General features: G+C 57.5%; 10 protein-coding genes across 10 annotated transcripts; 4 read left to right on the top strand and 6 right to left on the bottom strand.

Annotated features, from left to right (window-relative positions):
• Window positions 1–10: 10 nt before the first annotated feature.
• DICSQDRAFT_95783 (uncharacterized protein) lies at window positions 11–978 on the bottom strand. The gene is made up of 5 exons (XM_007360320.1): window positions 934–978; window positions 872–879; window positions 705–818; window positions 273–656; window positions 11–220 (listed from the first exon to the last, which is right to left on the bottom strand). Exons 1-5 carry the CDS (start codon window positions 935–937, stop codon window positions 68–70), a joined length of 663 nt encoding a protein of 220 aa, XP_007360382.1. The 5' UTR covers window positions 938–978; the 3' UTR covers window positions 11–67.
• Window positions 979–1,267: 289 nt separating this feature from the next.
• DICSQDRAFT_45568 (U3 snoRNP-associated protein Rrp5) lies at window positions 1,268–6,465 on the top strand (the record flags this gene model as incomplete). Its single annotated transcript, XM_007359707.1, has 15 exons — window positions 1,268–1,510; window positions 1,567–1,686; window positions 1,714–2,142; window positions 2,195–2,422; window positions 2,474–2,887; window positions 2,939–3,280; window positions 3,329–3,534; window positions 3,588–4,425; window positions 4,481–4,542; window positions 4,597–4,792; window positions 4,850–5,128; window positions 5,186–5,966; window positions 6,022–6,187; window positions 6,239–6,289; window positions 6,342–6,465. The coding sequence occupies 15 exons, from the start codon at window positions 1,268–1,270 to the stop codon at window positions 6,463–6,465; spliced, it is 4,479 nt and encodes a 1,492-aa protein (XP_007359769.1).
• Window positions 6,466–6,728: 263 nt separating this feature from the next.
• Window positions 6,729–11,623, bottom strand: DICSQDRAFT_164746 (uncharacterized protein; the record flags this gene model as incomplete). The annotated part of the gene is made up of 9 exons (XM_007360319.1): window positions 6,729–7,425; window positions 7,475–8,973; window positions 9,037–9,863; window positions 9,918–10,085; window positions 10,142–10,353; window positions 10,415–10,520; window positions 10,595–10,750; window positions 10,802–11,364; window positions 11,460–11,623. The coding sequence occupies 9 exons, from the start codon at window positions 11,621–11,623 to the stop codon at window positions 6,729–6,731; spliced, it is 4,392 nt and encodes a 1,463-aa protein (XP_007360381.1).
• A 1,100-nt stretch (window positions 11,624–12,723) lies between these two features.
• On the bottom strand, window positions 12,724–13,087 carry DICSQDRAFT_45627 (uncharacterized protein; the record flags this gene model as incomplete). The annotated part of the gene is made up of 3 exons (XM_007359714.1): window positions 12,724–12,853; window positions 12,904–12,961; window positions 13,018–13,087. The coding sequence occupies 3 exons, from the start codon at window positions 13,085–13,087 to the stop codon at window positions 12,724–12,726; spliced, it is 258 nt and encodes an 85-aa protein (XP_007359776.1).
• Window positions 13,088–13,264: 177 nt separating this feature from the next.
• Window positions 13,265–13,423, top strand: DICSQDRAFT_142499 (uncharacterized protein; the record flags this gene model as incomplete). Its single annotated transcript, XM_007360318.1, has 1 exon — window positions 13,265–13,423. One exon carries the CDS (start codon window positions 13,265–13,267, stop codon window positions 13,421–13,423), a length of 159 nt encoding a protein of 52 aa, XP_007360380.1.
• Window positions 13,424–14,100: 677 nt separating this feature from the next.
• DICSQDRAFT_47682 (uncharacterized protein) lies at window positions 14,101–14,767 on the bottom strand (the record flags this gene model as incomplete). Its single annotated transcript, XM_007359853.1, has 4 exons — window positions 14,101–14,168; window positions 14,227–14,348; window positions 14,411–14,467; window positions 14,544–14,767. The coding sequence occupies 4 exons, from the start codon at window positions 14,765–14,767 to the stop codon at window positions 14,101–14,103; spliced, it is 471 nt and encodes a 156-aa protein (XP_007359915.1).
• Window positions 14,768–15,092: 325 nt separating this feature from the next.
• DICSQDRAFT_131172 (galactose oxidase) lies at window positions 15,093–17,395 on the bottom strand. Its single transcript, XM_007360317.1, has 5 exons — window positions 17,309–17,395; window positions 16,587–17,248; window positions 16,368–16,523; window positions 16,191–16,299; window positions 15,093–16,096 (listed from the first exon to the last, which is right to left on the bottom strand). The coding sequence occupies exons 2-5, from the start codon at window positions 16,744–16,746 to the stop codon at window positions 15,646–15,648; spliced, it is 876 nt and encodes a 291-aa protein (XP_007360379.1). The 5' UTR covers window positions 16,747–17,248; window positions 17,309–17,395; the 3' UTR covers window positions 15,093–15,645.
• An 837-nt stretch (window positions 17,396–18,232) lies between these two features.
• On the top strand, window positions 18,233–20,909 carry DICSQDRAFT_45770 (alpha/beta-hydrolase; the record flags this gene model as incomplete). The annotated part of the gene is made up of 8 exons (XM_007359723.1): window positions 18,233–18,738; window positions 18,820–19,058; window positions 19,158–19,297; window positions 19,375–19,480; window positions 19,548–19,558; window positions 19,694–20,010; window positions 20,230–20,302; window positions 20,412–20,909. 8 exons carry the CDS (start codon window positions 18,233–18,235, stop codon window positions 20,907–20,909), a joined length of 1,890 nt encoding a protein of 629 aa, XP_007359785.1.
• A 526-nt stretch (window positions 20,910–21,435) lies between these two features.
• On the top strand, window positions 21,436–22,895 carry DICSQDRAFT_142470 (carbohydrate esterase family 1 protein; the record flags this gene model as incomplete). The annotated part of the gene is made up of 8 exons (XM_007360316.1): window positions 21,436–21,501; window positions 21,626–21,747; window positions 21,831–21,952; window positions 22,050–22,162; window positions 22,258–22,524; window positions 22,592–22,726; window positions 22,786–22,816; window positions 22,870–22,895. The coding sequence occupies 8 exons, from the start codon at window positions 21,436–21,438 to the stop codon at window positions 22,893–22,895; spliced, it is 882 nt and encodes a 293-aa protein (XP_007360378.1).
• Window positions 22,896–23,132: 237 nt separating this feature from the next.
• DICSQDRAFT_164741 (kinase-like protein) lies at window positions 23,133–25,206 on the bottom strand (the record flags this gene model as incomplete). The annotated part of the gene is made up of 13 exons (XM_007360315.1): window positions 23,133–23,272; window positions 23,331–23,527; window positions 23,604–23,812; window positions 23,863–23,870; window positions 23,928–24,082; window positions 24,135–24,181; window positions 24,232–24,411; window positions 24,465–24,556; window positions 24,606–24,705; window positions 24,768–24,807; window positions 24,859–24,912; window positions 24,963–25,014; window positions 25,071–25,206. The coding sequence occupies 13 exons, from the start codon at window positions 25,204–25,206 to the stop codon at window positions 23,133–23,135; spliced, it is 1,410 nt and encodes a 469-aa protein (XP_007360377.1).
• Between the last annotated feature and the right edge of the window lie 47 nt (window positions 25,207–25,253).

Here is a 25,253-nt window from a genome sequence, read left to right as displayed (position 1 = left end):
CAGGAGTGCCAGAGACTTGTACATTGCATTGCATATCCGGTGATACAGAGTAGGCAGTAGTATACAATCAGTACTGGAGACGGAACATGAATTGGAAACTGTACTGCTTGGTGTCGGGGTCCCAGTGCGACCAATTCCAATAGCCAGCATCGTCTGACTCATCCTCGATCTCTCGTGCGGGGATACGGAAGGCGATGGTCTCATAAGGTTCGGCTGCAACCTGAAGATACTGTCAGCATCAATGAAATTCGCTGAACTCGGTTAAAACTTACTATGAGATATTGGTAGGCCTTGTTTGGTGGCTCTCGCTTCTGCTCCCACGCGCTCATAAATCGTCGGCGGGGTATGATACCGGGCTTGATTTGCGGAAGGTGGACCTGAACCATCATTCCTTCCTTCCCAGTATCCCTGTCGCGGACCTTCGTAACACGGTATCCAGGTCGACCAATTTTGAGGAAGACCTTCTTATGGACGTTTTGCTGGGTCGGCGCGATCATGAGCTGCGTCTCCTTCAAGTCGCGAGCAGCTCGTCGGGCTAAGTTCGTCTGATGCTTCTTTCCTTGAGTATGCGCAAGGTAGGAACCTTCATTGGTGTGGAGGGTGAGACATAGTCGACATTCGAGTGAGCCAAGATGGTTGCGAAGAATGTAGGGATCCTGTAGCCCTGTCAGCGAACGGCTGCGAGAAAGGAACGCCACACGAACCTTGGCAAGGTCAATAGTCTCTAGAGCTAGCTTCCGCAGCCGCTCCCTCCTGTCTACATTGGTCTCCGAAGCACCGGCCACACCACCACCTCCGAACTTGGAACCGACACGATTCTATTCGAGCGTTGTCATTGCGGGTCACTTTCGCCGTACGCAAGATTGCTCACCTGGTAATCTGGAGAGCCAGTGGTCAGTTACAGACCAATCATGCCATCCGAAGAATACGCACCCATTTTACAATGAGGAGAGCTGAGAGAAACGAGATGGGCACCCCGTGGAGGAGAATTGAGAGACTCAGAGAGGGACACGGAGTCGTGCCCCAAGGGACCGGGGGCTTAGTCAGCCAATCTGAACGCGGTGAGATCTCGATCTGCCCGATCATTATGGGCGGCAAAATTTGGCTCGATATTCGTCGCCCTCGAGTCTCGTCAGGTCGGGGTACGCTGCTCGTCCTCGCTGTTTCATCTGCCTTCCTTCAGCTTCTCCCTACTATCAGCGGCACAGGATATTATTTCTGTTGTCCTAAGACTCTGTCTCTGCTCGTGGGAACTCATCCCATAACCATGGCCGCTGGAAAGAAGCGCGTCTTAGACGAAGCGTCGGGCACTCCCAAGGCCAAGAAAACGAAGACAGAGGAGCAAAGCAAGAAATCAAAGGATAAGGCCGAGAAGCCGACTCAGCCAGTCTCTTTCCTCGTGTCAGACGACATTGACTTCCCTCGAGGCGGAGGCACCACTTTAACTCCCTTAGAGGTGAAGACCCTCCGTGCTGAGGCTGCAAAGGAAGTGGACAAGGAATTGTTTGCGGTAGGTCCCACTAGTTTGGCTTCTTCCTTCAATATCAATAACATTTACTTTAGGAGGCTACAACAGAGAAGTCTGTCAAACGCAAGAGAAAGTCAGAGGCGAGGGGTTCCTCCAATAGTGCTGCAAAAGATGGCAAGGAAAAAGCAGGGATCCGTATAGAGCATCTCAACTACAAAGTGCGTCGCCTACATCATCTGGGATAGACTTTACATTTGACACGATTGCAGCGCGTTGTAGTAGGAATGAAGATCCTAGGTCAAGTCGTAGCCGTGGAACCTCTCGCTCTGATCGTATCTCTGCCGAACCAACTCTTCGCTCACGTCCCCATCACACATATTTCGACTCAGCTTACACATACCCTGGAGAGCATGGAGGACGTGGAGATGGGTAATTCTGACGACGAGGACGAGGACTCATCGCCATCTGGCGTACCAGACCTCTTCGAGATCTTCCGACCCGGCCAGTACGTCCGTGCCGTAGTCACCGCAGTCCACCCGCCTGGAACGACGGACGTATCCGGTCTGGGCCGCGCGCGCGATGAGGTGCAGAAGGCGAGCAGAAGGGTGGAGTTGAATTTGGTCCCAGAGAAAGTGAACGAGGGTGTGGTGAAGAGCGACCTCCGAACGGGTTTTGTGCGTAATATGTCCACATTTTTCGGGCCATATCTTACCAAGAGGTTTTCAGACTATGTCCGCCGCTGTGAAGAGCATCGAGGACCACGGCTACATACTTGACCTTGGCATGTCTGATGTGTCTGGATTCTTGTCGTTCAAGGACGCGCAGAAAGGATCATGGGGTACAGAGAAGAAGTTGCACATTGGCCAACTGCTGGACGTTGCCGTAGTCAAGATGTCCGGTAATGGACGAACTTGCAATGTGTCCGTGGATCCGAAGACCATATCGACTGCGTCTGTGGGTAGTCCCAGTGAGCGCGTGACCGAATGTCTGACCGAACCATGACAGATTACGGAGGTCAGCAATGTCTCGTCAATCGTCCCTGGTGCCCTTGTCCAGTCTCTGGTCACGGCAGTGCAATCCGATGGCCTCGTTCTGCAAGTACTGGGCTACTTTGACGGAACGATAGACCAGTTTCACCTTGTACCCGGTCAGCCCGAAGTGCATTACCAAGTAGGGCAGAAGGTCAAGGCCAGAATCCTCTACGACATCAACCCCTCTACGCCTCCGCGCTTTGCACTTTCCTTAGCCGATCATGTCGTTAGGTTCACTACGAAGTCACCTAGCGCTGATGCTGCTACGACCGACTTGAGGAACGCATACCCGATTGGCACCATCCTTGAAGCTGTGAAGGTGGCTAGGGTGGAAAGCGAGCGAGGTCTTGTTGTGAACGTGGGCTCTGGCATCGAGGGTTTCATCCACGTGAGTACTCCTCGTTTCAAATATAGTGTAACTAAATCCGTCCCTGCGTAGATATCACAAACATCAGACGAGCATGTTCCTACTCTCTCGGCATCGTCTGGTGCGTGGAAGCTCGGAATGGTTCATCGGGCTCGCGTGACGGGTTACTACCCTTTGGATGGCATCCTCCAGCTTTCCCTACGAGCGTCCGTACTAGGACAGAAGTTCCTGCAGGTTGCGGATGTACAAGTCGGGGAGGTCATCAAGGGGACGGTCAAGAAGCTCACCGACTCTGCGCTCTTCGTTTCGATCTCCGGTAACGTCGACGGCGTGATCTGGCCCAACCACTACGCAGATATCGCACTTAAGCATCCCCAAAAGCGCTTCAAACCTGGTAGTAGTCTCAAGTGTAGAGTGCGTGCTTTTCCCCTCATTCAACACCAGCTGCTCACGCCATGAAAGGTCCTTGTTGTTGATCCCGAGCGCAAGCGCGTCGCCTTGACTGCGAAGAAGACGTTGGTCGAGTCCACACTACCTACCATTACCCAATTCAGTGATGCGCAAGTTGGGGTCTTAACACATGCGGTTGTGTTCAAGGTGTCAGACAAGAGCTTGCAGGTAGAGTTGTATAATAACCTGAAGGCGACCGTACCAGCGCGTGAGGCAAGGTGTGTATTCTGATTCGTATCATAAGCTCGATCGGGCTCATCTACTATGACAGCGAAACCACTGTTCCATCGCTCTCGTCTGCATTCCCAATTGGCAAGCCCGTACAGGTCCGTATCACTGCCGTAGACCCAGAGACCTCTCGCATCACAGCTAGCATCCGGCAAGCATCGCCCAACTATAAGTCGGCCATTACCGACATCAGTGGAGTGGACATCGGCGACATCGTCGAAGGAGTCATCTCCGACGTCCGCAAGGATAAGGCCGTCGTCGCTCTGCAGCCTACACAGGTCACCGCACTGTTGTCTCTGAACAATCTCGCCAACCGTCGTGAAGTGTCTGTTGCCCAGCTGCGGTCGACACTGAAAACGGGCGATAAGCTTCAGGACCTGGTCGTAACTTCGCGGAATCCGGAGAAAGGCTTCGTCTTGGTTGCGATGAAGCCCAAGGAGAAGGAACAGCTCGTACAGAAGAATCAGCTGTCCATCGACACTGTACAGCCCGGCCAGCTTGTCGGTGGACGTGTCCTGCGTCACGCCCGCCATGGCGCGCTCGTCAAGATCACCAAAGCGATTTCTGGTATCCTTCACCCCACTGATGCGTGCGACGACTATGAGAACGGGAAGCCCTTCCCTCCCGTGGACTCGGTCCTCAAGGCGGTTGTGATCTCAATCGACAAGGAAAGGCGACAGCTCTCCTTGACTACGCGGATGTCTCGCCTCTTCCCTGGCCAGGACAAGCCCATCGTCGACCGTGAGATCACAAATATCAGTGATCTCAAGGTGGGCGAGACAATCCGCGGCTTCATCAAGAGCGTCGCGGAGCATGGCCTCTTTGTCACTTTGGGTCGGGACATCGACGCTCGTGTACAGATCAGGGAGCTGTTCGATGACGTGAGTGTTAGCTCCATCAATGAAGAGTCAGCGGGATACTCACGAAACGTTGTAGTATGTCAAGGACTGGAAGAGCCGCTTCTCAGCGAATCAGCTGGTCAAAGGCCGAGTCCTGAGGTATGCAGATTCTTGCCATTTACGTGTTTGCCCCAAGTTCAACTTCTATGTCAGTGTCAACATCGAGAAGAAGCAGGTCGAGCTCTCTTTCCGCTCCGGAGATCTCAAGCGCGACAATCAACCTCAACTCACATTGTCGGACCTCAGCGAGGGTCAGAAGGTCGACGGTCGTGTGAAGAAGGTCGAGGACTATGGCATCTTCATCGCCATCGAGGGCTCGAAGCTCAGTGGACTATGCCACAAATCCGAAGTATGTTGCATATCGCGTTTCAACGCCTGTCAAAACTCATGTTCAACACCTAATTAGCTCTCCGACAACAAGGATGCTGATGTTACGCTCGCCCTTCGCAGCTTCCGCGAAGGGGACAAGGTCAAGGCCGTCATCCTCTCCATCGACCAAGAGAAGCGTCGCATATCGTTCGGTCTCAAGCCGTCCTACTTCGAGGAAAGGGATTTTGAGCAAGACGAGTCTGAGGACGAAGAGGAAAGAGAGTCTCGGTCGTCCTCCGCTCTCGGCGTCGTCGAGGATGACGATGACGATGACGATGACGATGACGATGGGGGCGTGGGCGAGGACGAGGAAGAGGTGGGCGCCATCGAAGCTGAAGGCGATGAGCTAACTGCGGGTATCAACGGCGACGAGGACGACGAGGACGACGAGGCAGACGAGGCAGACGAGGCAGACGACGAAGCCGGAAGGATGGATGTCGACCTTACTCTCGACCTGCAGAAGCCTTCAGGAAGCTCCTCGGCCCCTTCAACGAGCGGGCCAAAGGAATCTCTCCGCCTCAATGGCGGATTCCAGTGGGCCGCTCCTGGTCCTTCTGAGGATGTCGAGATGGGCTCCGACCAGGATAGCGACGAGGACGTCCAGCAGGAAGGGAAGAAGAAAAAGAAGAAGCGCAAGGAGATCGAGCAGGACTTGACCGCGGACATGCACACCAGGGCTCCCGAGTCCAACTCCGATTTCGAGCGTTTGCTTCTTGGCTCTCCGAACTCATCCTACCTTTGGGTCCGGTACATCGCGTTCCAATTGCAGATCTCGGAGATTGACAAGGCGCGTGAGATCGCAAAGCGTGCGCTGAAAACGATCAACTTCCGCGAGGAGCAGGAGAAGTTGAACGTCTGGATCGCGCTGCTGAACTTGGAGAATGTCTACGGGACGGAGGAGTCGCTCGAAGCAACATTCAAAGATGCCGCCCGTCACAACGACTCCAAGACAATCCACCTCCGTATGGCGGAGATTTTCGAGCAGAGCGACAAGCTGGAAAAAGCCGAGGAGCAGTACAAGAAGACCTGCAAGAAGTTCTCCCAGAGCTCGAAGGTTTGGTCACTCTTTGGAGAGCACTACCTCAAGCGTGGTATGCTTGAGGAAGCGCGGAAGCTCCTCCCTCGCAGCCTCCAGAGTTTAGAGAAGCGTAAACGTAAGTAGTAACCGGTGCCAAAATCATGGTCTCTGAGTGCCTATTCGTTCTACAGACCTGAAGACTATCTGTAAATTTGCACAGCTGGAGTACAAGCTTGGTGACCCGGAGCGAGGGAAGACCATCTTCGAGGGCATTGTCGACTCGCACCCCAGGCGATGGGATATGTGGTCAATATACATGGATATGGAGGCTGGCCAGGGAGATATCAATAGTCTCAGGTAAGCTGTGCATTCGCCTGGATAGCGGATGGAACTAACGTAGTTTCACAGGAACCTCTTTAACCGCGTCTTGACCCTTAAAATGACAAGTCACAAAGCGAAGTGAGTTGTTTCCATTCGTCGCCTATTTCATGCAAGCTTACCCCTTCTGTAGGTCATTCTTCAAGAAGTGGCTTGAACTTGAACGTCGACTCGGCGACGAGGAAGGAGCCCACGCGGTCAAGACAAAAGCGATCGAATGGACACAACGTGCGGCCGGTACTTCCGGAGAGTCGTAGTCTTTCATACGTCCCATTTGTAGCATAGGATCTTCCGCGTGCATACATCTCACCCCATACATTTCATTGCATCATCTAACACGGCGAGTGTGGGTCGTAAATTAGTATATTCAATCGCAACTATACCGCATAGACAGCAAGGGACATTAACATTATGATACTGAGATGGAGACGAGCGAATGGACGAAACGAGCGTGCGCAACCAGGACAACTGATATAAAGGTAGGGTATATGCCAGCATAAATACTACGTGAAGGGGGTTGTCATGAGCGCGACCGGGCTCGTTCATGACCGAGAGAAGGCGAATCGTATTCTAGGACTGGCCTGCGATTGCTCATGGAACTGGCGAGCTGTCGCTGCCAATCATCCAACTCGCTTGACAAGTGCTCGAACGCCATGGCGTTTTCTGAGCTCGAAGTGCTAGCACGGCGTTCCGAAATGCCAGACATGGGACGACCATGGCCGAAAGAAGGCTGGTCGACGGCGAGGAGAAGCTCGATTTTATGTGAAAGCTGATCGTTCTCGCGCTTGAGATTGGTGTTCTCGTTGCTGAGCTGCTCGAGAAGCGTTTCATCGTGACCGCCGCGCGCGATGACGAGCGAGTTCTGCAGGCGCTCCACGTCTTGCTCGAGCTCCTCGATGCGGGATAGTCGTTCGTCAGACTCGCGCTGGGACTGGATGACGTTGTCCCGCATGTGTTCGAGATCCTGTTCGAGGCTATCTATCCGGTTGCGCAGGTCCTTGTTGTCGTTGTTGAGACGCTGGACCTGACGCTGAGCATCCTGCAGCTGGTTGCGCAAGAACTCGTTGCTGTCGTCTGACGAAGGCGTCCCACGGCCGTTGAGCCCTCGCAACCTCATGCTTGGTGATCCGCGCTCCATCTCGGCCTGCATGCTCTGATTCAGAGTCTTCTGCTTCGTCAGCTCATCCTTCATCTTGCGCATCGTTTTCTCAGTTGCCCTGCGACGATTTAGTACAAGGAAGACCGCGAGAGTAACGAAATACTCACTTAACGTAATGAACGGCGAGCTGATAGTCCTCCTCGAGTTGCTGGAGCCGAGCCTTGTACGAGCTCTCGGTCTCCTCCAGCTTTTGCTCCAATTCGGAAATGCGCACCTCGGAGCCGCTATCGTGGCCGTTGCGGCGCGATGGGCTCTGTGTGGTGCGAAGGCGGTCCAATTGCGCCGAAAGCGATTCAACCTGCGCGTCGACATCCTGCTTCTGGGAGAGAAGCGTTTGGAGCTCGCGCTCAGCGATCTCGTGCGCCCGCGTACGCTCTGCAAGCCTGTCCTCGAGTTCCTGGATACGAGCAGACATAACGTCATCAGCCTTGAGCGGATTCCCGTCATCGTCCTCGGCGACGACGCCGTTAGCAGCGAGGTAGGAGCGCATAGCATCCATACGCATGGCAGCGGCAGAAGCCTCCTTGCTCTTCGCTTGAAGCTCAGTCTCCTTGGCGAGCAGATCCTTGTGCAGGCGTCCGCTGTCGGCAAGGGCGATGGAGAGCTGCGTGCGGAAGCCGACGACCTGGGAACGCAGAGAGAGGGTCTCTGTCTCCGCCTCGCGAGCCTTCTGACGCTCCCTGGAGAGCTCCTCCTGGGCTTCTTCGGCGCGACGCGAAGTGTCTCTGAGCATGTCACGAAGGGAGGAGACCTCGTTCTGAAGGGCGTTGATCTTCTCTGAGTAGCCGCGAGTGAGACGGTCCTCGTCGCTTCTGAGCTCGTGGTGAGAGTCGAGAAGCTTTCCTAAGCTGCCGGTGGTAACGGCACGGAAAGCATCGGCCTCCTCGCGAGACTTCGCCCAGAAGTTCTCAACGTCCGCGATGCGCACACGAGCAGCTTCGATCTCTGCAGTGCGCGACTCTAGCTCACCACGAAGCTCCGCGACGTCAGCCTCGAGCTGACCAATGTGCTCACGAGCACGAGCGTACTGAGCATCGACCTCATCAGCACGAGCGGACGCAGCCTCGAGAGCAGCGCGTGTCTGGTCGAGAGCACGGATGTGCTGGTCGTGCTCCCTGAGAAGGTCGTCGAGCTGAGACTGGGCCTTGATGTAGTCGGCTTCGTGCTGCTCTACTAGAGACGTCTGTGAAAGTAGGCTGTCCGATGTCTCCCTGTGCTTCGCCTCCAACTTCGCGTGGCGGTCGCGCAAGGCGTTATGAGCCTCGGTTTGCTGCTCGTGTGCCTGCGCCAAAGTGTCAGCACGCTTCGACGCATCCTCCGCACGAGCCTCTGCCTGCTCCAAGAGAGTGGTTTGCAACGAGACCGAGTCATTGAGCTCCTGGATCTTGCGGTCGCGCTCAACTTGGCCAGAAAGCGCAACAGCAAGCTGACGCTCGAGATCCGCAATGCGTTCGCGCTCAATTTTCGCGACTTCGTTGTCAGACGATGTCTCGAGAGCGGCGAGCTTAGCCCGATAGAACGCGGCCTCCTGCACGGCACTAGCGCGGACGCGTTCAGCTTCGTATACCCGGTCTGATGCGTCCTTGGCACGCTCGAGGACGGCCACCTAGCGAAGATCGGCCATGCGTTAGCACAGCTCTCCTAGTCGACTCGCATATCGTGCACGTACCTGAATCTTAGCCTTCAATTGCTTGAAGTTGATCACCATCTCTGTGACCTTCCTGCTATCAATGTCGTCATCGTCCGCGCGCGAGGACAGCTCCTCTTCTGACTCGGCGTAGATGAACCCAGAACGTTCCGCTTTCAGTAGGGCTGCCTTCATCCAAGCCTGCTTCTTCTTCAGTGCCTCTACCTCAGCCTCCTTGTCCTTGAGGTCGCGGATCAGGTCGGCGGTGAGGTTGCCAGTCGATCCTGGTTTCACAAAGCCGTTCACGGTAGGAGAAGCGGGGGCCCTGTTGTGGAAACTCTCGAGGGGGCTCTTCGCCCGCTCTACAACCACCGGCGATGGACTGCGAGCATTAACGCCGTTGCGCTGCATGATGACACTCGCCAGACTAGCTTGAGGACCAGCAGGATCATACATCTCGGCGGCTTGGGAGGGGGACACAGCACGGCTCGCGCCCATGTTGGTGGGGCTCTTCGCCCGGCCGCCGTCGGGGGAGACAGCATTCTCGCGCATACCCGAAGACTCCACGGTGTCAGGGCTACTCTCACCGACATCATAACCCTCGTAATCTCCGTCGCGTGCCTTGACCTTGCCTTTGCTTGACAAGGACTGGGTTCCGTTCACGAGCAGCTGTCGTCCGGTCGGAGAACCTGCCCGCCGCGCCTCATCGTTATCGATGACCTTGTCATATGGAGATTCTTCTCGCGGCTGGAGAGGTGCACCAGCATCACCGCTGGGTCTCTGCACCGGTTGAGGCTGAGCACTGACCGATTTTCGCCCATTCACTGCTGGTGGGGGTGGCTTGCTCGAGTCCGGGTATTTGATATGCTCTGATGCGCTCCAGATGAGATTCGACCATGCAGATTACGTGGAGACAAACTCACTTGTGTCAAGCACATGAATGATCGAGGGGTCCTCGGGCTTCTGAGGGTTTAGCGACTCGCCGCCGAGACCCCCGAGCACAAACACTCTCGAGCCCATGGATGCCATCGCATGACCCGATCGTGGCGACGGCGCAGGTCCCATTTTCTGAAACATGTACCACCGCTGGTCTGGAGATTCGATGTCAGAAGAGGCGCCCGTTGTCGCGAGCGACCACGGCACTTACTAGACACCTTGAAGGCACCGAGGTCTCCAAGGTCTTTCCCATCAACACCTCGACCACCAAAGACATAAACGACGTCGTCGACCATGGCCGCGGAGTGGCCCTCTCGTGGGGAAGGAATGAAGCCGATGCAAGTCAACTCGGTCCACGTCTTGGTGTTGGTATCGAACGCCCAGGTATCGTTGTAGTGGTACTGGCAGTCCGTTCCGCCGAATCTGGAGAGCCGGTGTTAGTACAGGCCATACACGGTTTAGTGAATGGAAGTAAGTCACGTACAAGATGATCTTCTCGCCGTACGTCACACAGATGTGGCTTGTTCGCTTGGGGGGGCGAGGCGAGCCTTCTACGGGCTCGACCAGCTCCCACGTAGCCTTCGTTCTCACTGAGTGACGGGAGAAGCGGGAATGAATATCGAGCCGTCCGCACATGTTTGAGAGCAGTGCAGGATCAGCTTACGTGAGTTGAGGTCGAAGGACCACAGGTCGTTTAGGAATTCCCCATCCACTTGCCCACCAAAGACGTAGAACTTCGAGCCCACCATTGTCACCGCATGACCATAGCGGCCTACTGGCGAAGGGCCGTAGACAGCGACTCGGGTCCATTCGCGTGAGACTGCATGCACGTAAGAGGCGATCAGTGAAGTCGAGGCTCGACACAACGCACCGAGGTTGAGCAGGTATAGCCCATCGTCCTGCTTATCTCCCGGCTTCGCCTTCGAGCTCGTCTTGGTGTCGCCTCCCCACACAATCAGAACACTCCCAACGAGAGCGCTGGCATGACCAACACGGGGCGACGGGATCTCTCCCGTCGTTTGCAGCAGCGTCGCAGACAGATCCCTTGTAGAGATGAGGTAGAGGTCGTTTCGCACCGTCTCTCGCACAAGACCGCCGAAGAGGAACAGCTCTCCAGACGTCGTCGCATTCGCAGGCAGCGCATGGCCATATCTGGGGAAGGGCGATGGCGACGCTGCGGTGGGCGGCGCGACGCCTGGCTTGGGAATCGTCACCGGTGGGGGGAGCTGGAGGCGGCGCTGTGACCATGGATAAGCTGGTCGCTGGCCTGAGCTTGACTGCTGGCCTTGCTGGCCGCCTGGCGGGGCCGCGGGAGCAGGGTTCGTGCTGTTCGGTGCCGGTGGCGGGGCCTGCCCACTGCGCTGAGCTGTCTGGGTGATGCCTGGCTGGACACCGTTGATGGCGGGGGAGGGGCTACCGCGGCCATTCAGACCACTATGTCGGAAGTGATTAGAGCGCGGCCCATTGTACGCTTGGGAAAGGCGAGCGGGCATGGTGTGGGGCCAGACGGGGGAGCGATGAGTACACACCTATCGTAGCTGGTCTCCTTAGATAGTTGCTTTTGAGGCTGTTGCTGTTGCTGGCCCGTCGAAGGCTGCTGTTGGATCTGGGCGAGGGCAGCGCTCGCAGGTGATGGTGCAACAGAAGTGCTGGCCTGTTGTTGAGTATGCTTCTTCCTACTGAAGAAGGACATTCTTCTGCTGCGCCCCCCGAAGATGGACTGTATGGCTGTAAAGTGAAAAGAACGACGGATAGGGGGGGAGTGAGGAGGAAATGGTCGAGCGCCGCAGGCCCGCCTGGAGGGTGGATCGAATGCGGCAAAGTAGAAGGAGAGCAGGGACTCGTCCCTGGACAGCAACCGCCCAGTCACCCGTCTTCCTCACAACGCGTCTAGCAACCGCCTCCGCTGATAGCCGTCCTCCTCCCCCCATTCTCCTCCTAGGCACGGGCTGATATCCATAAACATCACACCCAAACCCCCGCACGCCTTCAGCCACAGCACATTTCACCACAGCATCGTGTAGTCGGTCCAGGCGACTTTCCCGTCATTCTGCCTTGTGGGAAACGAAGCGTCGCAGGCATTACCGCAATTGTCAGCAGGCGTACGCATAACGCAGACCATCCCCAAGCCGCCATCGGTATTGGATGACGTGCCACACAATCCCTGGCCAAGTTGATGCAGACTGGAAAGCTTCACCAGTGTACGCTGAATATAATCATGCCGTGCAAATCCCGCTGACGAACTGAAAACCTTGTTAATCATACCGCCGATGCCGGGAAGTTAAGAACCTTGCACAAGCGTCTCGAGTAATTGTAGGACTGGGATTCCAGACACACAGAGCACAGATTGACATAATATAAGGGATTCTCTTCATGTAAGTCAAAAGGAAGTGGTGTTGTCAGCTGCCGCTGGAGGCGGCACAGAGAAGGCAGCGTAGAAGCCTTGACAAACTAGGAGCTAAGATACGGAATATAAGCTGACAGACGGACCAAACACAGCGGTCCGGAGAGGCAGATGGCGAGGTCATGCGCCTGCGTGTTTGCGCAGCCTTCAGCTACGAGGAGGGGGGGCAGGCGGTCCGGAGAAAACGCGCGGACGTTCGCAGGATGTCCAGGGGCTGATGCAGGACTTATGGAGACGATGGGAGAGGATGTTCAAATCGGTAACCTGCAGTACGGCATCAACATCTCAATTTCGTCTGTTGCGCCGAGATGACAAACACACTCAAAGGATACTGCAGCAACTCCTTCCGTGCTCTTGTAGACAAGCGACTTGAAGTACTATGCGCTCATTCACTCATTCCAAGTGATGATGTCGTCTTGGTCCTCTGAGTCGTGGTCCCGCTTCCTGTGGGCCATTACGCGCTCTCGAGAGGGAAAAAGCCGGTAACAATTATCCAGAGCGCAGATGTAAATGGGCGTCCTGATCGTGCGGTTATATAGAGTAAGGTATCTTGCCGACTGCATACGTACTCTGAAGGATTGGTTATGCGGGCCATGCCCGCATTCACTTGCTCAGGTGTGGTTGTAACTGTTCATCCGTCAATATAGCGGATAAAGATGTTCAAGTAGTCGTATTGTGCATACCATCTTGAACTGCTGGCACAGAGGGGAGAACGGAGGGCAGCTTGGGGTGTTGCCATTGGGTGCCGGTCATGACGACGGTTTGGAACCAGTGCACGCTCGCCGTTCCTGTAATGGGCGCTTGCAATTGCAGGTGTGCGATCCACGTGTAGACCAAATAGGGCCACACAAACGCGGTAACTTCATTAACACGCTTGACAATTTCTGCTGTCGAATCCAAGCACTGGTCGCGTCGAGAGCTGGTAGTGACATGGAATTTGGCGGTCGCATCGACGCCGGTTCCAAGTCCTATGTCAGGTCAACGCGCATCAGACCACCCACACCGCAAAGGCCGCGAGGCTCACCCCGAACAGGATGTCGTCGCCTTTCGAGGGGACACATCCGCATTCGTGAGCGGGCTAAGGTCTGAGTATTCCAGTCTCCCTCGCTCGACTCTAGACGGGTCGTGTCTGTGAAGACACAGCGGCGCACCAGAAATCCTCCCCAAGCCCCGCCCTCACGGGTGGAGGTCGGTGCTCGCAAAGCGGGTATCCGGCCACCCCAAGAACCGTCCTGCAGTGGTCGGGGAGGGTTCGCAGCAAGGAATTGAAAGCGTCGCGGAGACCGGGCGCGCTGCCTTGCTCGCTCTGCTTCAACGCTATCGCGGTCCATTCGCGTTACTGCTCTCGTGGCACGTACGCGCCAAACTGCCTTTGTTGTGTTTGGCTCAACGGTGGAGTGTTGATCCTAGTAGCGCAAGCGCTGATCACATGTCCACCGCGAGACCTACGAGGTCGTTTGGCAGCAGAGAAGAATCCTCGAGGCACGCGTCCTTGAGTGCACTTCGCGGCTCGCTAATGGCACTTCGTGTGCCAGGTGAAACTCGATTCAGACTACTCTTGCGCTGTGGTGCTTTGCACCGAATTTTTCTTCCCAGTGCACTCTTCGCGAGAGCTTTTCCGACAACCTGTTTCGTAACGGGTGTACGATTATTCCCCCTTGTCTGTATAGTACTCATCTACGGGTATAGCAATATGTTTCTCTGTTCCATCCAAGTATCTGCTAGCCACAAAGAGGACCGACCGGCCTTCCTTGGTCCCGCTACTCTCACCAATCGACCAACGGTCGGCCAAGGATCGTGAAGCTCGGACTCCGGTTCCCTGAATCGCCGATTACTACATATACGGGCTTGGAGTCAGCATATAGGTAAGTCGACGCCCGCGTTTCACTCACAGACGACAAAATAATGGTTCGACGGCTTGACCGCAGGTACCTTGACCTTGACGGACCCCTGCGTCAGGTTGAACCCCTCCGCCAGGGGGTGTTCTGCGCAGACGTCAGTCACGCTGCTCCTCCTTCCCCGGGGCCGCCCTCACCGTAGTCCAGGTGCTCGTCCCCGTCCCCGCCCTCCTCCCACCCCAGGAGGACCCTCCCTGCGTAGCTCGTCACCTCCCCCGGCGGATCGGCGGTGTCCCTAGTGCAGAAAGCGCAACACGGCGTCCAAGTCAAGTCCGAAGCGCATCGCCCACGAGCGCACAGGGCCCACGCACCATCTGACGGCCACAGTCGAGCCCGCCGTCCAGACGTCCCGCGCGTTTGGCGAGAATATCTCCGGGCTCCACACGTCGCGCGGGACGAGCGCCGCGTCGTCGGCCCCTGCGGCGGCGGCGGCGGCGTCCGTGCCGTTCACCCCCGGGTACGTCGCCGCCGCGGCGTGCGCGAGTCTGCTGTCGGTCTCGTTCCGCGCGGCGGTGAGGTTGAACTCCTGGGGCATGTAGAGCGCGTGCGCGGTACGGGGGCATGCGGTGAGGGCGGAGAGCGCGAGGAACAGGCCGAAAGCGTGGAATGCAATGCGGAGGACGATCATGCTTGCGGCCAGGCAACCAGAGAGAGAGCGTAGCGAGTGAACGTAAACGACGAGGGAAGTATAACGGACAGACAGACAGGGGGAGAGGCTAGCAAGGACACGACGTCGCGTCCTGCCGGTCGTCTCCCTTGGTTCGTTTTGTGATAGTGATCGAGACGGAGGTGCGCTGGCGTTTGGGCCCGGTGTGCACACCCCAGGGATCGACGTCTGCCCTATGTGACTAATGGCAATGTTATATGTATTCTGTTTCCAGCCCCCTTAGGAACATGTGAGAGCAGAGCCGACGCGAGACAAGACCTAATAAGCACGAGTACCACGGATACGACCACACGCAGAACTACTATACATATCTGCCAAAGCTAACAGTCTAGTTGACGAGCGTCTATCTCATCCAAATTCGCAGTCGTACAAGTACACGCTGGATTTGTCATCAGTGGAAATGAGAAAGGAGGGTGGGGTTCGAGAACGAAAGACGAAGTCAATAACTTAACTACAAGACGGCTAAAGAGAGCAACGTCGGAAGCGGAAGTCCCGGTCTCCCCGCCGGGTTATATGGTGGAAGTTGTAACGAACGAAAAGGATATTGGGGGGGAGGGTACTGGCCGTGTGCAGGGACTCGATCGTAGTAAGGGGATACGTCAAGAGAGGCCAAGTGAGAAAGTAGAGCCGTCATGGCCGGTCTTGTGCCTGGCGTATCCGTATCGGGAAGAAAGGACGAGAGACGATCCTAGGCGACGAGCCTCCTCTCCCGGGGCGGCGACAGCCTGCTCGACGGATACCTGATGTTATCTGCAGAGGCCAGGCGCACACGAAGAGTCAGCCATGATCCAGATCCACGCCACGCCGCCCACACAGCCGACACGACACGTACTCGTCTCCAGAACATGCAGCACGTCCGCCTCCCCCGCGCCCCCCTCGCACACGCCCCCGAGGACGTACACCTTCGAGCCGACGGCGGCCATGCCGTGCCCGGAGCGCGGCGCGGGCTCGGGGCCCATGTTCTGGAACGTGAACCAGCGCTTGCTCGAGATCTTGAACGCGGCGAGCTCGCCGATGTCCGCGCCGCGCACGCCGCGGCCCCCGAAGATGTACACGATGTCGTCGACAAGCGCCGCGGCGTGGCCCTCGCGCGGCGCGGGGATGTAGCCCGTGCAGGGCAGCTCGCACCACGCCTTCGTCGTCGTGTCGAACGCCCAGGTGTCGTTGTAGTGGTACCGGCGGTCCGACCCGCCGAAGCTGTGGGTGGTTAAACGCGTGAGCGAAGAGAGAACGGGGAGGGGAGGACGCGAGCGCCGTGTGGTTAAGCGGGACAGGCGGGCGGGGAACGTACATGATGAGCTGGTCCTTGTACGCGACGCAGATGTGCCCTGAGCGCGGCGCGGGCTTATCTCCGGCACCCTTGGGCAGCTCGATCTGCTCCCAGGCGGGCTTCGAGACCACTGTCGACATGCGCACATGTTCAGATTCCAGCCCGACTGTCGAGAAGGAGGACGAAGATTTCACGTACGCGTGCTCAGATCAAAGCACCACAAGTCGTTGAAGAGCCTGCCATCGGCCTCCCCGCCAAAGACGTATATCTTCGGGCCGATCATGACGACCGAGTGGCCGATGCGCCCCTTGGGTGCGGCGCCGCTCACGGTGATGCGGGTCCACTCTCGGGACACTGTCCGGGTCTGTTTTCAGCACGTTTCCCACACACACATAGGGTGCGAGGAACCCGACGAACCGAGGTTGAGGAAGTACAGCCCGTTGTCGTACTTTGCCCTGGCCTGCAGCTGGTTCGACGACGCCGAGGTCGTGTCTCCGCCCCAAACGACGGCGACACTGCCCGCGCACGCGCCCGCCTGGCCGAACCGCGGGGGCGGAATGTCGCCGATGGTGTACATGCGGGTGACAGACTGGTCCTTGACGGAGACGGTGTACACGTCGTTCTTCGCACGGTCGTTGACGAGCCCCCCGAAGAGGTTTAGGGTGCCGCGGGACGACCCTGAGGTCGACAGGGCGAAGTCGCTGCGGGGGAAGAGCGACGGCTGCGCCGCGGTGTACTTTGAGGTGCTGTCTGGGGAGTGAAGCCTCCGGCGGTACCACGGGTAAACAGGCTCAGGATCTTCGAGCTCCGGCTCCGCTTCGGGCGTCGAGAGCGGCTTCCCTTGAACCTTCGTCTCCTCTAGCGATGCTTCCTGGGCCTGGGGTTTCGGCTCCGCCCTGTGAAGCGGCTTCTCCTTGGGTTGCTCTGCGACTCGTCCGTTCACGGCCGCCTTGTGAGCGGAATCAAGGGGGAGGGGCGGAATTGACTCTTTGGACGAGAGCGGAGGGGAGTCGATGAGGAGGACGTCGAAAGCCGCATATTTCTGGGACTTGGGTTGCGGGCGGACTTCGAGGAGAGTCCTGATGGATGCGCGATCGTCAGTGACGGCGATCACGGTACGAGACGAGAGACGGACGTACTGGTCGCTATCGGTTGAGTCGCCCCGCGACAGTTTGGTTTTCTTGGCGAAAGCAAGGTCGGAGTAGCTCTTTCTAGCAGTGAGGCGGCGGAGAAGGGGGGGAGGGGAGGGAGGAGACCACAATTTCATCGGGAGAGTAGAGGGGGGAAGGAGGAGGGGGTAAGGAGAGGAGAGGGCGGGAAGAAGAGGAATATGTGGGCGGGAAAAGTCGCGCGGGGGGCGGACAGGGACAGCGGGTGCATGGGCGACAGGATTAAGAGCGCAATCTAGGTGTGGGACAGATGGATCTGGAGATGGACACAGCATCATAGTGTGATTATAGAAGTCGGGCGAATCGAGGCACGAGTCGGGCTGGGATCAGGGATGGGCATCTGGCAAGGGAAGCGACAAGTTCCAAGATATGATACGGAAGTCGGACAGGGCGGTAATGCTGAAGAGCATGGGCATTTCGCGGGGCCTCATGGGATCCTGCGAGCGAGGCAGGAGGAGAGGTGTGCAAGTAGAAACGGTTTCGGGTGTACTAGCACTGGACGGTTGATGGGATGCGATGGTGGCGGCACCGGCGGCTACGCGACGCCTATGGATATTGGGCGCGTGACGTGACGGTCACCTCGCTGGTTGACCCAGTGCGTATGTTTGGGGAATGCAGGCAGCAGACAGCGCTGGTCAGCTCGATGGCGTACTCCTCCCCGCTGACGACCCCTCCGCTGACGACCCCTCCGCTGACTCTCAACCGCGCGACATCTCGGCCAGACTGCGCTCCTTCTTTCCACCATCACACTCTCCGACTGTCTCCCTCGACGATCCTCCCGAGTCCTCCATGAGGACTCCACGCTCCCCCCCAGTCACTAACCTCTCCTCAGTCTCAGTACACCCATCCTCTTCCCAACGACGTTCGACAGCCCAATCTCCCACGTCACCCTCCATGAACCTCACCCGACCCCAGTCCGCCGCCGAGGACTACTCCGCTGCTGCACAGAAGCGCAAGCGTCCCAGCCAACCTGCTCTTCCCATCCTCCGCTGGTTCTCCCCCAAGAATGCCGGAAAAACCGCCTCCTCAAACCCTAACTCCCCCGTGCGCTCGCGACCACCCACCCCGTCCGCCAGCCGATCTGATACCCCTGGCCCGTCAACGCCCACCACCCCTCCCTCCGCACTCTCCGCGCTCGCAGATGCGTTCGCAGATGATCCACATCTCTTTGCGCACTCGCGCAGCAACTCGGACGACATCAGACTCCCATCCAGGCCGGCGGCGGCCCGTTTGCAGTCCGCCCTCCAACGTCCGTCCTACTTCTCCAATCTCACGCGGACCACCATGCCCACCGCTTGCCTGTCCCCGCCCGTGACAGCAGCGTATGTCAGGCCCGGCTACACGGACCCCTTCGAGGACCCGTTTGCGTGGCCGCCGCGCGACCAGGACCAGCAGCAGCAGTCCGATTTGGACCTCCTGCTGAGCCCGACCCCCATCCCCCTTCCGATGCCCCACACGCCCGCGCCTGTCCATCTGAACAGCTCGCCGCCATCCAGCTCCTCTGTCGAACAGCTCCGGCACATCCATGAACGCAGCAGGAGCAGGAGCATCCACACATCCGCTTCCCAGGGCTTCAACTTCCCGCAGCTGCCGAACCTTCGCTCCTGGTTCTCGTCAGAAGAGGGTGGGAACGGCGACAAGGAGAACCTTAATCCTATGTTGAGCGACGAGGACAAGGCAGAGACGGCGGCGGGAGAGCGGGAAAACATCAGGCGCAAGTGTACGTCCCCGCGCACGCCAGCACGCGGTTCCCTGTGATCCTGGCAGCAGATCATCTGACTTCCTGTTGTGCATCCGCACGCTTTCGTTTCGTTGACAGATGTCTCGACGAAGAACCCGCTCGTGTTCTGCCACGGCCTCCTGGGCTTCGACACGGTCACGCTCGGCCCGGCGATCGCCCCTTTGCAGGTCCAGCACTGGAGAGGGATCAGGGACGCTTTAGAGACGAACGGGATCGAGGTGCGCTTCGCCGCTTCGAGCATCGTAATCCCCTCCAGAAGGCAGTCAAAGTACTCATAACGCGGATGCGCTATCAGGTTCTCACCACACGCGTTCCCGCGACGAGCTCGCCCATCGACCGCGCCAAGGTTCTGTGCGAGAGGATCGCGGAAAAGTACCCCGGGCGCGCGGTGCACCTCATTGGTACGTGCCACAGTCGCCGTCCCTGCTGGCGTGCTCATGCGGACCCTAGGATAATCGCATCCCACAGGACACAGCATGGTACGTCGCGCGCTTTCCTCCAGTTCCCAATCCGGCCCTGCGCTCCGAACTGCCGGTCTTCCTTTCCTTCCCCGTCGGCTGGGGGAGGACATTGCATCCAAACGCTTCGTGCTTGCTGACACGCTTGTTGGACAGGGCGGCATCGACTGCCGCTACCTGACGACGCACCTGACGGACCGGCCGTTCGACGTGCTGTCGGTGACGACGATCTCGTCGCCGCACCGCGGGTCCGCGTTCGCGGACCACTTCCTCGAGACGGTCGGCAAGGAGCGCATGCCGTCCGTGCTCGCGCTGCTCGAGCTGCTCCCGAACGGCGGCGGGGACGGGAAGGCGTTCGAGTTCCTCACCGCGGAGAACATGCGCAGGTTCAACGAGAGCACGCCGGACGTGCCCGGCGTGCACTACTTCAGCTGGGGCGCCGTGTACGAGCCCGGGCTGATCGATACGTGGAAGTGAGTCTTTTGTTGCCGTCGTTGTTGGTTCTTGCATCCCTCGTGGTTCTAGCCAGTCAGTTTGTCTGTTCGTCTGTCTGTTTGTGTGTGATGTTCCACCCGCTGCGCCTTGCCATTTTCGTTTTGGACTACTTCCATCGTTGCCGGGCGCTGCGGATTTCTGTTTTTGATCGTCAGTAGTTGGTAGACTGGAAGCTGATGCGCGCGTTACGTTCGCAGGTGGCCGCACTCGGTCGTGTACGAGAAGGAGGGACCGAACGACGGCCTGGTCTCGCTCCAGTCCGCGAAGTGGGTACGTAAACCCCTGTCGTCCTTTCCCCTCCTTATTACTCCCGACGACCGGCGTTCCGTACACTCGTCAATTCACCCACTGCACGTCTCACCAACCTCATTAATGACAGGGCACGTACTTGGGCACGCTCGAGGGCGTGAACCACCTCGACCTCGTCGGCTGGATCAACACCGCGCGGTACAAGTGGGCGGAGATCATGGGCCGTGAGATCAAGTTCAAGCCCGCGACGTTCTACCTCGGCATCGCGGACCACCTCGCGCGCGTCGTCGAGGGCCAGGAGCAGGCGCAGCCCGAGCAGGGCGGGAGCGGGAGTGGGCGCGGGCGGGGGAGCGCCGAGCGGCCCGAACGGGAGCGGGAGAGGGAGACGAGCAGCGAGCGGAGGGGGCGCGAGCGCGCGGAGATGGCGGACAGTTTGGGGAAGGGGGAGGAGTCGAGCGCGGGCCCGAGCGGGCGGGGGGACGCGCCGGGGGCTGCTGGTGCGCGGAGGCAGTCTCCGTCCCAGGATGAGCCCGAGCGGGCGGTGTCGGATGTGGACGATGGGTCGCGCGCACTTCCGGAGGCTCAGAAGAGGAAACAGAAGGAGAAGGACCCGGGTCGTCCGAGCTGACAACGTTCATTCGGGGATTGTCGCTGTGGACTGTCCTCTGCTGTTATACCACACCGCAACCCCCCGCACGACGTCACGGCGAGGGCTGTGTGAACGCACACACATGCTAACAATCTGTAGTTTATAATGTCCCTGTACGGTAATGCTAATCGCTACCACGGCCTGCGCAAGCGAACGTGCGCCTCGCGATTTCAGGAGCCTCGGAGTGCCGACGCTACCGTACGCTCCCGAGAGAAGGCGGCAGGATGAGAAAGATGAGCAAGCTGGACAGAAGTGCGTCCCATGGCCATGTTCATGGGACCAGGCAGAGGCGACCCGCGCGAGGGACGGAGTGCAGAATTCGAGAGGGTCCGGGGCGGCGCGCGACGAGCGCTGTCGTCAATCGGCGGTGGGACAGTTCGCGAACCCGGCGCGTCCAGCTGAATGTGCGTGCTTTGTGCAATCGATCGTCCCGTCCATATCCTGCTCCACTCTTTGCTTACTACCACGTACCCGTCGCGAATTCTCTCTGTGCTGGTGCGAACAAATGGCTCTCGAGCAGCTCTCAACGAACAAGGTCTTCGACGGCCAGCTTGTCAAGTACAGGTTCAAGGTGCGATAGAGAGCCGATGACGTCGTCTATATGTGTATACGAGGCTGGAGGGCGCTGATCACGACGCCGGCTACCGCGTTCTCTTCTCTCGTGCGGCAATTCCTCCACTCGCGACGCTCCGTAGTCTGCCGCACTGGGCGGGCTCAACGCGCAGTTCAACCTCTTCGTTCCGGCGAACGCGAGCGAGGCGAACAAGGTGCCCCTGTTGACCTACCTCTCCGGCCTGACATGCACGGAAGACAACGCGTGAGTGCTGCGAGTGCATCCAGGCGAGGCGGAGATTCGCTGACGGCTTCCCTGTCCGTACCCCCATGCAACTCCATACACAGGGCGCAGAAGGGCAACTTCTTCGGCGCCGCGGCGAAAGAGGGCATCGCGATCCTCTTCCCGGACACTTCTCCGCGCGGCGCGGGGATTGAGGGCGAGACGGACAGCTGGGACTTCGGTGTCGGTGCGTATTTACTGCTACTGCTGCTGCTGCTGCTGCTGCTGCTGCTGCTGCTGCTGCCGAGCCCCTCTATCGTGCTTACTGAAACATGCCCCGGAAGGCGCGGGCTTCTACGTGAACGCGACGCACCCCAAGTGGTCGAAGCACTACAACATGCTCACGCACGTAACGATCGAGCTCCCCCAGGTCCTCGAGGCCGCCGCGCTCCCGCTTGTACGTCCTTCTCTTCCTATCGCCACTAGTGCCATCTGCACACCGCGCTTATGTATCTCCTTCTGCGCTGATACTGTTCCGGGATATGTTACCAGGACTTCAGCCGCCAGTCCATCTTCGGGCACTCGATGGGCGGCCACGGGGCGCTGACGCTCTATCTCAACTCCATCCTGAGTGGCGTCAAGCAGTACCGCTCCGTCTCCGCGTTCGCGCCCATCGCGAACCCGATCAACTGCCCGTGGGGCCAGAAGGCGTTCAACGGGTACCTGCAGGGCGGCATTGAGGAGGCCAAGGACAAGTACGACGCGACGGAGCTCATCAAGAAGCTCAACAAGGCGCCGGTGCACATCCTCGTCGACTACGTGAGTTCTGGGGACGTGCCGTTGGAGGGAGAAGGCACGGTCGGTTGACGTGCCACTCGCATTGCAGGGCACCGCGGACAACTTTTATAAGAGCGGCCAGCTGCTCCCGGAGAACTTCTTGAAGGCTGCGCGCGACGCCGGCTATGACGAGGTGCAAGTCCGTGTACGATCGCAGGACGGCTATGACCACAGCTACTACTTTGTGAGCCATGTTATCCTCTTTCCGTGGCATGTGGGAACTTACCGTTATATGTGGGGCAGATGTCGACCTTCGGAGCAGACCATGTTCACTGTAGGTATTTCAATTGTAGCACACCCTGGGTATGCTGCTGACATAGGCGATAGTCCACGCCAACTTCCTGAAGGCATGAAGAGACATGTGGGATGGAAGCGGATGAAGTGCCAATTGCTGTATAATTTACATGAAGTTCAGAAATCTGTATCGATGTAGCTACGGTGAGAGAATGTGATACATCATCACCCGTATGGTCACTTTGTTGGAGCACTTGAAGTGTGTAGTTACAAACTGAGACCAGTATAGCCGACGCGAGAGTGCCACAGTCACTAGCCGCCGACGATGCCTGTAACGAGTCGCCTGTCGCTAGAGTTTACACAGAGCCAATCCGAGATCGATACGCGAGCTCTAGGTCCAGCAACTCCGCGGTCAGCCACTCGTGTCTAAGAGCTGTTTGGGCAGTAGCGCGATCCATAGGATCGTAGACGAGCAAGTCACTACAGAGATCCCGGGCTATTGTAAGGCAAGTTCAGTCATCTTCACTCGGAAATCGAGCGCACAATCAACGTACCTCGCGGCATTTTGTCCCATACCGGGGAAGGAAACTCAACCTCGCCGTGAACAATACGTCGCTTGACCAGCTGGTCTGCCTGGATCGACGTCTGCGAACACTGGGAATCGTCGTAATCCTCGCCTTCGGACTCGGGCATGTATGAGTACATCTCAGATTCCCCGTCGACCTTGCCGTAATCGAAGGGATGACAACCTCTGCCATACCGTGATCACTTCGTCGCCGCAGCACCTCAATGCAAGAAAACAGGAAACGTACGCAAGCATGATATACATGATGATGCCGGAGCTCCAACAGTCGGATGGCATGCCGACATAGCTCAGGTGTTTGTGATCCAGGGCGAGGATCCCTTCAGGGGGGAGATAGGAGACCGTGCCACAGACGTTAAACGTTTCTTGATATGCCTTTGGGCGTGCGAGGCCGAAGTCGGCTATCTGAATCCGCGGATATGGTCCAGGTGCATAGAGGAGAATATTCTCAGGCTACGATTGATTGGTCAGATTGGGCTGGTGGCAACGCTGTGGAAGCCCACCTTCAGGTCTGCAAGTAGTATTGTAAGGTGAGGGGTATCTGACGCGTAGGCCAAGAGTATCGCACCTCTATGAGATATGAGCCTGTCATGGAGATATTTGAGCCCCTTGAGAAGTTGGTACATGATGTATTTGGCTTCGGCCTGACATAGCTGCGAGTCGGGATGACTGACGATGTACGAGAAGAGGTCTCCACCGGTGCAGAGCTCGAGGAAAATGTAACTATATGCGGTCACGACCGGGCCTCTGCAGTCAGAAGAGTGTAGTGACATACAGGAAATTGTCATCGTTCGTTGCCGCCCGAACAGTATTGATATTAGGCTACCGGGGGGTGTCAATAATCATGAATCATTAAGGTAGAAGTGACGTACATGGCTCAGGTTGAGGAGAATGTCTACCTCCTTCCTTATTTTCTCGATCTTGTCAGAACTCTTGCGTTTGATACACTTGCAAGCGACTTGTTTGAACGCGGAGGTATCCATAGCCAGATGAACTTCAGCGAAGCTACCGCTTCCCAGACAGTGTGACATGACCAGATAGCGATCGATTTTCTGCGAGAAGATATATGTGGCACACACCTAGACGAATCGATCGACATACATACCTTCGTCTTCAGTGTTGGCAGTGCTGGTGGGGTAGGGTCGAAGACGTTAACCTTTTTTTCCGGTTCCTTGTGCAAAACGATGCATTCGAATTCTATGAAAAGATGAGCTCAAATATCGACACGACAAGTAAGGCACATTACTTTGAGACGACGGAATTTCGAGGAGATCTCCATCCATGAGCAAGATGGACGTCTTCCGGACCCTGTGGCCATTCAAAATGAGACCGTTCGTGGAATGGTCCTAAAGGCAATCATGATCAATCGCAATGGTATTGAGAAAACCTGCCACGCATGCGCTCGTACCTGACAAGATATGATGATGCCTCCGTGACTCGAACGCACACTGTGCCACGGTTATTCAGAGTCGGGGAAGATCGCAGCCTCCGCGACTTACGCATATAGCTTGCAGTGAAGGCCGGACACCACAGCATCTGGAACAACGTATGTGCTGACAGTTCTTTAAGCTAAGCGGGGGCAACGTAGTCGATGTGAATTTACCAGCCCGGACTTCTTCCGATACTGAGAGGTTTGTTGACGCTGAGTAGGAGTACTGCAAACATATTAGTAAGTATATGCATACATTGACTGGATGCTGGTTCCACATACCATCCTTACGACCTGTGCGGGTTGTGGTAACGAACTTGGCGCATATAGTCACTGAAGGATGGGGGTCCGATTCCTCGTGATATTCATAGGCAGGCGAGCGGTCTGTCGTGCTCAGGATGGTACGAGAAGGGGGCATGTTTGGCCAGAACGATGTGCAGCAGCTTTCTGTCCCGCAGGTGAAGA

Source organism: Dichomitus squalens (assembly GCF_000275845.1).
Source record: "Dichomitus squalens LYAD-421 SS1 unplaced genomic scaffold DICSQscaffold_1, whole genome shotgun sequence".
NCBI classification, from domain to species: Eukaryota; Fungi; Basidiomycota; class Agaricomycetes; order Polyporales; family Polyporaceae; genus Dichomitus; species Dichomitus squalens.
Note: the sequence above shows the minus strand (reverse complement) of the source record. Positions and strands in the feature narration are given on the sequence as shown.

Excerpts from the sequence above, each read along its gene's own strand:
- DICSQDRAFT_95783 (XM_007360320.1), bottom strand. Across the intron at positions 657-704 it reads AGACTATTGACCTTGCCAAG|GATCCCTACATTCTTCGCAA; the intron begins GTTCGTGTGGCG and ends ACAGGGCTACAG. Across the intron at positions 221-272 it reads AGGCCTACCAATATCTCATA|GTTGCAGCCGAACCTTATGA; the intron begins GTAAGTTTTAAC and ends CAGTATCTTCAG.
- DICSQDRAFT_131172 (XM_007360317.1), bottom strand. The coding sequence starts at position 16,746 with ATGTACACCATCGGCGACATTCCGCCCCCGCGGTTCGGCCAGGCGGGC. Across the intron at positions 16,524-16,586 it reads GCTGTACTTCCTCAACCTCG|TGTCCCGAGAGTGGACCCGC; the intron begins GTTCGTCGGGTT and ends AGACCCGGACAG. Across the intron at positions 16,300-16,367 it reads GTGCTTTGATCTGAGCACGC|TGGTCTCGAAGCCCGCCTGG; the intron begins GTACGTGAAATC and ends GCATGTCGACAG.